Source organism: Charadrius vociferus, unplaced genomic scaffold, assembly GCF_000708025.1.
Source record: "Charadrius vociferus isolate BGI_N301 unplaced genomic scaffold, ASM70802v2 scaffold12, whole genome shotgun sequence".
In the NCBI taxonomy this organism is placed as follows: Eukaryota; Metazoa; Chordata; class Aves; order Charadriiformes; family Charadriidae; genus Charadrius; species Charadrius vociferus.
The window spans coordinates 1,406,781-1,418,953 of NW_009647422.1; the positions used below are offsets into that span (position 1 = coordinate 1,406,781).

General features: G+C 50.1%; 1 protein-coding gene across 1 annotated transcript; it reads right to left on the reverse strand.

The window, feature by feature from the left end:
- Window positions 1–10,604: 10,604 nt before the first annotated feature.
- On the reverse strand, window positions 10,605–11,866 carry GJC2 (gap junction protein, gamma 2, 47kDa). Its single transcript, XM_009880500.1, has one exon. The coding sequence runs from the start codon at window positions 11,850–11,852 to the stop codon at window positions 10,605–10,607; it is 1,248 nt and encodes a 415-aa protein (XP_009878802.1). The 5' UTR covers window positions 11,853–11,866.
- Window positions 11,867–12,173: the final 307 nt, after the last annotated feature.

A 12,173-nucleotide genomic window follows, 5' to 3' on the forward strand; every position in this document is an offset into this window, starting at 1 on the left:
GAAGCCGTTACGGGGCACCCCCAGCACGGAGGGGCGGCAGCAGCCCGGTGGCACCCGGGTTCCCCGGGCCAGGCAAGGGGACGGTGGCCCCGGCCATGGAGGAAGCGAAGGAAACGGCCTAAAATAATCTAACCTCCTGCGGTTTGGTTGTGCGAGTCCTGGGGGGCCGCCCGGGCTACCTCTGCCCCGCTGTCCCGGCTGCTCGCAGCGTTCCTGTCCCCTTCATCAGTCATTCCCCCTCCTCCCTCCCCTCCGCTGAGCCTTTAATTCCCTGGAAAAGGCGGACAGAGAGGGTACATAACGATTCTCCCCCAGTGGTGGTTTGGCTAGCGCACTGGAAAATGCTGCTGATCCAAAAGTTCCTGTTTCCCACTCTATTTTAATGCTCCGTTACTTCAGTTTCTGTAGGACCCATCGGGTGCCCCCATCCTCTTTTAACGCTCCTCGGAAAACGGTCAGTTCTGGACTAAACCGTAGCATTTTGACAGTGGGAATTTCTACAAAGTGACGTTGCACAGAAATAAACTCCCTGCTTTAAAAGCATGGAGCTGAAAGTGCTGTTCTCCTGTCTCTTTTTAAAAACGTTTGTTAGCGCTATTGTGACAAGCTCAGTATTGTTTGTTCACCAAACCTAAAAACTCACATTGTTACAGTGTTTCATGAAAGGCAGCTGCTTGGCAGGATGGGGCAAGATAGCCAACATCTGCTAAGCAAGCAAGGCCAGGCTGCAAGGTCGAGTTATGCTAACATCATAAATTGTGAAAAGGCTTGGGAGGAAAGGAAAGGGGGAGGCTCAGTCAAGTCCTGCTAACATCATAAATTGTGATAAGACTTGGGAGGCTCAGGAAGACATGGAGCCTTCAGCCCTGCGACCACCAAAAAGCAAAGGAAGAAAAAGGACGACCCCCTAGCAACAAACCGCGCAGACGCAGAGTACACCACTAAGAGAAACGCCTACACCAGAAGTAGAAGAGTATAAAACCAAAGACTTTTGTAACCTAGGTGCGCGCCGTCGGCGGAGTGAGACTCCCGGGCCGCCCAGCGCTGTTTTGCTTGCTGCCGCTTGCTAATAAATCCTTCAAATTTAATTGGCTCCGTCTCCTCGCCTCACTTTGTGAGACTAACTTATAACACTATGGGAAGCGGACTCTGAAGGGCCTGGGTAGCCCCGGGTTTAGCTGCAGCTCGTTAAGCTGGAATTCATCCCACAGTTCAAGAAATGGCCCTGAGTCACGCCTGTCATTTGTGATTGCTTTTCTCCAGTTGCCGCAAGTCGGTTTCAGGCCATTCTGCCCCTTGCTGCTGCCAACACCAGCACGTGTGCAGCTCTGCGAGGGAGGGGGCTCGGCTGACCCAAAACGAACCCTGCAAAACGGAACCGTCTGTGTTCACCGGGACAAGCAGCGCCGGTGCCGATCCCCAACTCAAACCCGCTGAACCTAAAACCCTGAGCGAAGAGGCTCCTTCTTCGGGAGCTGCGAATGCAACGGCGGCAGACGGCACGTTCGACCAGCTGGCCCTTGGGCAGGACCGGGCGCTCCCCGCGTGCCCCGGCAGCGATAACCTTATCGCACATCCCCGTGTGCGAGGGGACAGACACACTGCCGGCGGTGACGAGCCATGCGGCGTGTTGGCTCCTCAGTTCAGCGCTGGCCCTGCTCGGAGGCGACGCTGCTCAGGCAGCTGCACAGGCAGAGCAGGTGGAGAAATAAAAACAGGCGGCGGATGTGATTCGAGGTGACCTTGGCGCGCAAACGCGCTCTGCCCGGCTGCTGGCACGTGCTGCGTGTAAAAAATTGGGCTGAGGAAACCTGCTTTCCTTTAAACCAGCACTGAGGACGCAGAGAGCTGATGCCCATCATCGTTTTTTTCTTCCAAGTGAGGACATGGCAAGAGCAGGAGCTGTGCTTTGCTTTTTAGAGGTTTGGGAGAAGGGGGGAAAGTCACGTATTTGGAAGCACAGCTGGGCTGAGGCTGAGGCTCCAGGGTCCAAAGGGCACTGGGAACCCTCAGCCAGATCCAGATTTGGCCCTTCTTTGCCGCATCCCTGTTGCACCACCAAGACGTGGGGGCAGGTGGTGGCCATCCCATTTTGCCACCTCTCTCAATGCATGCCCGTGCTGCCTCCTAACTGTCACACATGTTGCATGAAGTCCCACAGAGCATATTTGAAAGGGTGGCAGTGGAAATAAAAGTGAAAATGGAAAAGAACCAGGAAGTCAGTTTGAACCTTTATTTGGTTTTTTTACTTCCTACAGCTTTTATTCACTTTTTTTCTGGGTTTTCTTTTTTGTTAGCACAGAATTACGCTGCCAGTAAAGTAGTATTTAAATGTTTCAGTTATCAGAAAATACAACTTTGCCGGTTTAAAGTATTAAATTGGCTTGGGGAATGGTTTGAGGAAAGCCGTAGTGGGGTCAAAACACACAATCTAGTCTCAGCTCAGCAACTGAATCAAAAGGAAAGCATGATAAAAGGAGCCCGTGTCCTCACTTCGCTTCTTTTCTATGCTTCATAGGCAGTTTAGGAGCATCAAAATGCCCTGGTGCTGAGTGGGGTTGGGAGAGGCAGGGGGAATTTTGAAAAGCAAATTCTCTACGATGCTCAGTCAACTTCTGCCAGAGCCTCTGGTATAAAATACTGGGAAAACAGCCCTTTCCTATATGGGATTCATCTACCCAAATGTGGACATCCCCACCCGAGTGGCCTGAGCTCCTTTGTAGGTGACAGAGATGAAAAAAAAAAAACAAACCCACTTTCAGGATGCTTCATTTTACCCTGAAGCCTCTGCATAAACCAAGTCACACCAGCTGTGCCAACAAGTGCCTCTTCTCCCCATGGACTCCAAGAGGTCCTTGGGGGGACCAGCTCCATGCAGACATCTAATGGTAGTGGAGATTGGTCTCTCCTCTATATCTGAGGCTCTCCACGTCATGGTGAGATCATGAAAGCTACAGCTCCCTCTTACGATACGGCACCCACATCAGCCTGATGAATTGTCCCTCACCAGCTTTGTCGTTTCTAACGTTGTTTGTGGGACGAGAGCTGGTGGCAGGGTGACAAGATGCAACATCCCTGGTTAAGCTCTATCCCAAAGGGTACGTCCCTGCAAATCCCTCCTACCCTGGTGGAACACTTCTCATCCAGGTATGTCAGGGTGACTCAGAAGCCCTTCTCACAGCTAAGAAAATGCTGAAAAAGGATGGGGAATCTCTCTCTCTTCCTCACCGGTCCCTGGGCAGTTGCACAAGCTGCCGGCAGCCTCTTACCCCATCAGCTTTCCGCTCTCTGCTCTCCCACTGCCCCAAACCCTGCCGTGTCTGGGGCTTGCTGGCTGCTGCAGCAGCAGGACATCCTGCGGCTCCCACCCTCGAGGGCTCATCCCCGGCGTTTATTCATCCATAACTCAGCTGCACTAGCAAAAAGCGTGGATAACTGCTGTCTCTCTGCAGCCAGCCCTGCGGGTTGATGCTGGTATAATAAACTCATTTTCTCCAGCTTTTTCTCGGGGTGCTAAGCACGAATTATCATCCACAAACCCATGTGAGCTCCAATTATTCAACCCTGACCTTGAGCATTAAATACTCCCCAAGCTGCGCTCCAGGAGGTCGGTCGCAAGCAGCCAGCAGCCGGGACGCGGGGTTGCGGTAAACCATAGCAGCACTTCTGGCACGGGGACAATATCCCACAATCTTGGAGAGGAAAAGACGGATTGTGGCTGGCCTGGGCAATGCAAAGGCCAGTGAAGATAGGGGGAAATCGTGAGGACAACAGGCTGGATGTAGAAATAAAGCAAAGCGGCGGCCCAGGGGGCAACTGGGCTGAGTTTGCAAGGAAGGAGTCTGTGCACCAAAAGGGCTGTTCTGTGCTGGTGGGACCGAAAACGAAGGTAAAGCTGTTGTTAGCATTTCCCTAGGGGGAGCGATTAGGAGCTAGTGAGATGCTGTTGACAGGAATACTGTCTGCGGCGTGGAGCAGCTAATGAAAAAGATGGGTCTTGTGATCCCAGAGAGAGCGACACGCTGGAGACTCACTGGTATTTTTCAGCCTGGCTTTCTAAAGAAATGTGGGGTTTTGCAATTGCTCTGTGTGCTCCTAAAACCCAGGGGGATGGAGGCTGCTTTTGCCATTAGAATCATAGAATTGCTGAGTTTGGAAGGGACTTTTAAGACCATCGAGTCCACCCATCAACCTACCCTGACAAAACCACCCCTAAACCATGTCCCCGTACCACATCTGCCCTTTTATTAAACACCTCCAGGGATGGCGAATCCCCCACCTCCCTGGGCAGCCTATTCCAATGTTTAATAACCCTTTCAGAGAAAAAAAAATTCCCTAATATCCAATCTAAACCTCGCCTGGCATAACTTGAATCCATTTCCTCTCATCCTATCACTTGTCACCAGGGAGAAGAGGTCAGCCCTCACCTCTCAACACCCTCCTTCCAGGTAGTTGTAGAGAGTGATAAGGTCTCCCCTCAGCCTCCTCTTCTCCAGTAAGAGTTTATTCCTTCTCCTCTCCTTTCTCCCTTTGACTCAGGGGCCCCATCACCCTCTGGCTCTGCCCTCCCTCCGTGGACACTGTCCCCATCACGCTCTCCAGCAGCAGCAATTTGGAGGTGACCTGGGGACAAGGGATGAGGTTGCTCCTCGCTCACTCACTCCCTGCTGATGCCGGTCACCCAAGCCATCGGTGCAGGACATACATGGCTTCGCATGGGTTGGGGCACGGAGACCTTGAGCAAGCCTGGCAGCCAGGGATGAAGGCTGCTCGGGAGGAAGACTCGCTAGAGTTCCTGCGTGACTGTGGCTCGCACCAGCATCAAGCTGAGGTCAGCCATCCATCGGTGCTTCTACGTCCGAGTAAGTCTGGTACCAACCCAGCAGCCAACAGCAAGGATAAGTTCACCTTATTCCTCAGACCTTGTAATTTAGCAAAATTTTTCTTCTTGGGTATTTTATGTAGCACTGCGAAGGATGTGACTTATGAGGCTAAAGTGCTTCTGACTATTGACCTTCTTTGTGGACTTCTTAGAGGATCCTGTTCTTCTCTGTCTTTCAGTAGAAGCTGGTCCTGCTCATGCCAAAGAAGTTGTAAAGATACCACAATTGCCAGAGAAACAGAAAAAAAAGTAGTGTTTCTGTCCAGAATTTGTTTCCTGGACTGTGGCAGTGAGTGGTGGTGAGCAAACGTGCCTGCTGTTTAGATGAGCAGAGACTGAGGTCGTTTGGGAAGTCAGGCTTTCTCACTAGTGCTTTCCCGTTGTTTGCTCAGCTCAAATCACCAGTTTCTCCCAGACTCTGCAAAGTTTTCTTGCTTTTGAAAGTGCAGGCTCTCCGGAGAAGCTTCAGCTCCATGCCTGAAGGAACGCTAGGCAGTGATTCATCAGAAAGACAACACATCCCAAACAACTAGAAGGTCAACTACTTCTTAAGGCAAAAATATTTTGCAGTGATTTATAGCCATATCTGGGAAAATAGAGCTCTTACATGGCTAAAACAGGCAAATAATAGATTGAGAAGAATTTCTTGTCATCAACCCTTAGCGCCCTTCTCACGGAAACATCACACGCTTTACATACTGTAACAAAATGTAAGTTTTATTCCATTTTATTAGTAATGGATGTGGAATAGCCAGTTGAAGAGTTGGACTGATGTATCTTTCTCTTTTGACCAGTGTTTAATATTCTAACTACAGTCCAGATGTAACATTTACACTGAAAAATACTTACAGGTTCAACCTCATACTCAAAAAATTTCTAGTACAAATACAGTTAGTACATAAAAAAAAAAAGAACAACAAAAAAATAACAATCCCAGAAACTTCATAACAGCACAGACTGGTTATGGCCTTGAGTTAAGTTCAAGTATTTCCCAGTGGAATGCAATGCAAGCAACAAGGTAATCTGGCTTTTACGTGGGACATTCCTGGCCCTGAATGGTAAGAATAGAAATATAAGTGTGGGCACTTTATCCGTCCAAGTTTAGCGAGAGAGTCAACATTTACGATTAGTTCAGCTACAAAGCCAAACCTGTCTTGTGTGTGAACAAAACCACTAACTTGTTAAAAAAAAAAAAAAAAGCAAAGCCTTAATGATACTACTAGTGTTTCTTCCATGGCTGACTGCCTGTCGTCTAATTGAAATTCCTCGAGCCGCTGGTTTAGTTTGTAATGGTTGTGATGGGGATTTTGCTTATGGTTATGCTTATTTTGCCTCTCTAGCCTTTTCCTTCCCAAACTGACATCATATAGAGGGTATTTTTGCTCCTGCCCCGAAAGGAGTTGTTCCTGCAGAGACATTAATGCATGATGGTCGCCTTTGTGGCGGTGACTTGGTGGAAAGACACGATATCCTGAAGGCTTTAGAGGCCAAGGAGTGGAGGAGGAAGGGGGGAAGTGAGCAACTCGGTATGCATCATCATAATAATAATCCTTTACATTTCTAGGTCTGTCTGACTCATGCTGGCTCCTGTGTGCGGCTCAGATGGGATCTGGGAGAACTGGGGTCCCTCCTCCCCAAGGTCAGAAGAGTCAGCGGTGTCCTCCAGGCTGGCCGGGATGTTGCAGGCAACTTTGCATCTCACCCAGGCAGGCCAAGACACCGGAGCAGTCCTGTCGGGAATGTGCCCTTGTGTTTCTGTCCTTGTCAAAACGCTTGGAAAACACGAGAAAGCAAGATCAGGTCCCACTCACAAAGCATTTTATGCAAGGAAGTATTTCAAACCTGATAGATGAGTGGAAGGATGGTTGAGAGAGTGGTTACCGTGTCTCTCTGCCCAACGAGGAGGTTGTATTGATCACCCAAGAGTCTGCCCTGGCTCTAGTACTCATCAATATTGCAATTATTGACTCTCACTATGGAAAACTGTGTGCGTATTAAATGTGATGGTGACACCAGCTGGGAGGAGGCTGCGAACCTGCTGCAGGACAGACAGATCATTCAAAGCTCCCTTGGTGCACTGGGTCTGCGGTGTGAAAATAAAAAGGCAGTTTGAAGGAGGGCAGGAGGATCCCGGCTCTACAAGCACACATCTGAAGAGGGGAAAAATCCCCATGCCTGCAGAAGATGGGGTTTTGGGGAGGACCAGGGTGGCAGATGGGCACAAGAGAAGCAGAGTGGGAAGGTGGCCCAAGGACCAGCACTGCCACACTGCTGGGAAGACGTGGACTGGCTGGTGGCGGTTCAAAGACACCGAGGAAAACCACACTAGAAAGGCAGCCCTTGGAGAAAGGTTGATGAGACTTGAGTCGTTTAGCCTAAAGCAGACTTGAGGAGGATGAAAACAGTCTTCAAACACCCAAATGCAGCCATTAAAGGCATGAGAGGTTCTCCATGGCTGCTGAGGAGAGGAGATGCCAGGGGTTGCAGCTAGGGGGTTTTGTGTAAGCCATTAAGGAAGCATTTGAAGTTGGCAGGTTGGGGAGAAGATCCGTGGTCCTTTCCAGCCCTATTGCGCTAAGTGTCTCTGAACCTGCAACCATGGAGCCCAGGGATCTCCTCCCATCAGGCACTGACCAGCTATATTGTTGGGGAAGGGAGTATAGCCCTGCTGTATAAAATGGGTTTAATGATTACAGTCAGGTCCCTGTGATCAGGTTTTGGGCTTTCAGGTGTACAATCTGTCCCCTCCCCTTTCCCCATGATGAGGCCAGGATGGTTTCCTGAAGCAAGAGCAAGGGAGGCACGTGCCCCTCCCGGTGTTTGGTGACTCGCTGGTGAATCTGCAGGTCAGCAGGAGCTGAGGGGCTGATCAGAGTCATCGGGAAATGCTCAAGCCATGTATGGGGCTAAGGGAGGTGTCTCTGGTATGGGCAGGAGAAATCAAAAAAATCCAGACTCCTGCACAGCACAGTGCCTTCCGGCGTTGCGTGAGAAGGACGAGTTTATCTGGGGCCGTGATATTGCTGCTCATCTCAAAGGAATCAGAAAACCCAGACACCATCCAACCATCGGTCTCTTCAGAGCTTCCATCCTTCCCTTGGGATTGTGACTTTAAATACACACTGCTTCCCATGGGACGCAAGGCTGGTGGTAAACGAGAAGTCACAACAATGTGGAAGACAAGCTGTAATTACTGGGGAGCAAATTTACACCCAGCAGCACCTCTTCTCTCCTCCCCAGCAGCCCCGAGCTGTGGACCTTCATTCATTTATCTTTATGGCAGCAGCACCATCAGCAAACAGCCTCTCCTGCATTGCCCGGTACAGCCCAGCCCAAGAGGAGAGCACATTCCCACACGCAGAACAAGGACCAACAGCACAGTTGGATATGTTTGTCTCTCCACCACCATGGTGTGAACTTTCTGAGTCTTTCATTCAAAATTCACGGCGGAAAGGCCATCCCTCCACACGACAGATGTGTGTTACTCCTGACCATTGCTGATGGAGGGATGAACTGATCCTCCTCCTGGATGCAGTTGTCCATTTTCAAGGGGAAGATCTCTAGCAGTGAGAGTGGGCTGCACTCCAGGCATTTCCCAGACTGTTACGCAAAGCCATAGGGAATATTCACAACTAGATACCTCATAAGATGTTTATTTGCTTTGTTTTTAAACCTACTTTTTCGCTGCCAGCACTGTTCTCTAACGGCATGGCACAGCTCAGCTGAGGTTTGGAGGAGCTGAAGGCCATACCCAGGTTCTCTGCCTGTTCCCCAGACTGGACAAAGGGTCCGGCCACCTGGAGAACAAGCATCCAGAAGGCTTTCAGGGACTGATCTCAAGGACATGAGAAAGATGCCCAGCGAGAAGTCACGTAGATCCAATGGATAAGAAATACTGGCACAGGGACCTGGCTGCAACTTTGGGTGGCTCACATGGCCCCGAGGGATCAGCTCTGCACAGGGACAGTGCTGTGTTCAGTGAGGGAGGGTTTACTTCTTTCGCGTTAGGTTTGATCTTGAAGGCTCTGCCTGTTTGGGTTCTCCATGGTGGTGAATCAACCACTGGACTCTTGGGAGGTTGCGAGATCATCTGCCAAGCCACAGGCATCTAGGGAACATCTCAGGGATCAGACCCGCTCTAAGACATGGCAGAGTGGGACAGTGAGTGGTTTCAGCCTCTACCATTCGGCAGGAGAAGCTCCCTTTGATCCCAGTGATGAGGTTTTCTTTCTGTTTTTTGTTACTGGAGGGGTACAAAGCCACAGCCCTGCAGCTGTGTGAGACACACAGTATGAAACCACCCTGACAAAGCACGTCCTCAGCACTAGCAGGTGCCTTGGAGCTCAGCAGCTTGGTTTAAACATGCCTCTAGATTACTGTAGCTGCATAAAAACCACCCTAAAACGAAGCCAAACTTAAAAAGCTCCCCATAAACTAGTGAAAAACTTCCTGCTACTGTCCTGGTCCTGTCCTCACTGAAGCCAGATCTTCTGCTAAGCCCTCCAAGCAAATGTGTGAAACTTTCCAGTTCCCCAGGGCAGGCTGGAAGCTAGAAGCCCAAAGACTGCTCCAGGATGAGATCAGCCATCGTCCTGGACCAGCGGGGTTTTCCCAGGGGAGGTGGAAAGCTGTAAAATTACCAAAGGGTTGATATTACATTTATATATATCTCTCTATGCCTATATTCATACACACATGTTCATATGTGTCTGTATATATACGTACATGTACACACACACATCATATACACACTATGCATAGATCTGCCATCTGCCACTATTTATAAGGGTTTGATTAAACAGGAAAACAAATTCGCCAACACTGATCTTCCAATCTCTACCACGATTCAGCAAATGAAGAAGTCTAAACCCTTTATAATTTTGTTTTCCTGGTTGCGTAAAGGCACTTTCTGATGATGTGAAGTTTGTTAAAAACACTGTCACTGCAATGATTCCCATCACATCTGTAGCACGTGCTACACAGGCACCGGTACGACGCGATGTCACTGCTCGCTCCTGCTGCGTAGTGTTTGATCATATTTGCTTTTTTGCTTCAACGCAGAGCAGGAAGAGACGAAAACCTACGTTTTTAGGTCTCCCTGTGTAAGACAGTCTCTGTGTTTCTGCCCCATAACCTGATGTGGGTCCCAGCTCGTGGCTCGCAGCATCGAACGATGCCTTCTAGAGCATCTTAACAATTCAGGCAGGACATCAGCTGTAAGCATGTCGTGAAGGTTCCTGCAATGTGTCAGCTGTTTTGTTTTCTTATCAAGGGATCAGAAATTAATTTTGATTAAGTATATTTAGTAGTGAAACACTGCCTGACCTACAGCGCTCTAGCCTCGCTGTGCAGGAGGGGAGCTGCTCACTGTCGGCCTGACGTCTTTCCTTAGCCACCAGCAGCTCCGTTTCCCATCACAGCGCGTTGTCCAGTCTCTGTTGGGGGCTCCGGTGGTGAACGAAGGGGTGGGAGATGTGGGGGGGGTTGCTGTTGCTCACTGGAGGTTCCCAACTGGAGAATGTGTTGGAAACAGGGAAGAAATGTCTTTTGTTAATGCACTGGAAGACAGCACTAAATTGGTCTGAGATTCCTTTTCTCTCTTGACTTCCATATAAAAATTGTGCCGTGTGCCCTGTGAAACGAATGCAAGACAATACCGAAAACCAGAAACAAACCAAAATAAAAACCCCACTTACGCTGCCCTCTCTCCTTTCAGATGAAGCTATATCCATACAGACGTCTTTCCATCTTTACTGCTTGAGCTGCCTTTCTCCAAGCAGGCCTTGGGTTTAGCACCTTGTTTCTCCTGGGCGGTGTTGGCCCTGTTCTGCTCTACCACCGTGCCACCCGAGGCAGGACTGCTGGTTCGAGAAGGTTGCGTGTTGGCCTGGGTGCTGCTGTAGCTCTGAAACGCTATGTCTAACTGCTCCTGGGCCACTCGCAAATGTTTGTGAAGGGTGGACAAGTCTGCCGGGAGGTTCTCATCTGGGCTGGTGCACTGCTGCTCCTGAGCGACGTTAGCCAAGTTCTGCTCATGAGCCATCAAGCTGTTGGGGATCTTGGTGGACTTCTCTGATTTCACTACCAGGTTGTACTCGGGAGGGCAGGAGATGTTCTTTGGGTAGGCATAGTTGTAGGGAGGCTGCCTAAAGCTGTTGATTTTCCGGTTGCGAATGGCATCTCGGATGGTCCCAAACCCTAGGTGAAACATCTCACACATGTTCAGCAATAAGCACAGGCAGCTCACGACGTACATAACCAGGAGAAAGATGGTCTTCTCTGTTGGCCGGGACACAAAGCAGTCCACAGTGTGAGGGCAAGGGACTCTGTTGCAGACGTAATAGGCTTCTACCTCAAAACCATAGAGCAAATACTGCCCTATCAAAAAGCAAACTTCAAAGGAAGCTCTGGTAAGTAGCTGGAAGACGTAGATTTTCATCAGTCCTTCTTGCTGGATGCGCCTTCTCCCGTCGTGCTTTTGTTGCTCTTTGCTCTTGGGTTTGGCTTTGGCTTTCTCATGTTCTGCTGTATCGTCAGAGATCATGGGCTCCTCTTCATCAGCCTCCATCGGGTCCTCCATGTTGCGCACTGCCTGCCAGTTCAAAGCAAACTGCTTCTTCTTCTTGAATCCCTTGAACTTCTTCTCCTCCTCCGCCGACCGGGCGATCCTGTGGATGGCATAGCCCAGGTACATGACCGAAGGGGTGGATATCATGATGATCTGGAAGACCCAGAACCTGACGTGTGACAGCGGCGCGAAGGCATCGTAACAGACATTGTCGCAGCCGGGCTGCTTGGTGTTACAGGTGAACTTGCTCTGCTCATCGGAGTAGATGGACTCCCCCCCCACTGCCGTCAAGACAATGCGGAAGACGATGAGCACAGTGAGCCAGACCTTCCCCACGAAGGTGGAGTGATTGTGAATCTCTTCTAGCAGGCGGGTTAGAAAGCTCCAGCTCATGTTGGTCATAAGGGCTACTCAGTTATAACCTGCAGGGCGAGAGGGGAAGAAAAAAACATAGCTGTGAGTTAACAACTGTGGCTGCAGTCAGTGATACAGCTGTGACATTGGCACATCTGTGACAGATGGAGTCATTTTATCTCAAAGAGGAACCCTTCACTGCTGCAGACCATATCCCCAGGACCTGGGAGGGACCACGATGTGGGGCTGACCATGAGAGCACAGCATCGGGGAATGAGCCGCGGCCAGTGTGGAGATGTGCTGCACCACCATCATTGGAGGCAGTGGTACCTGGTGGTACTGGATAAACACAGGTTAATCTGTTGAGGC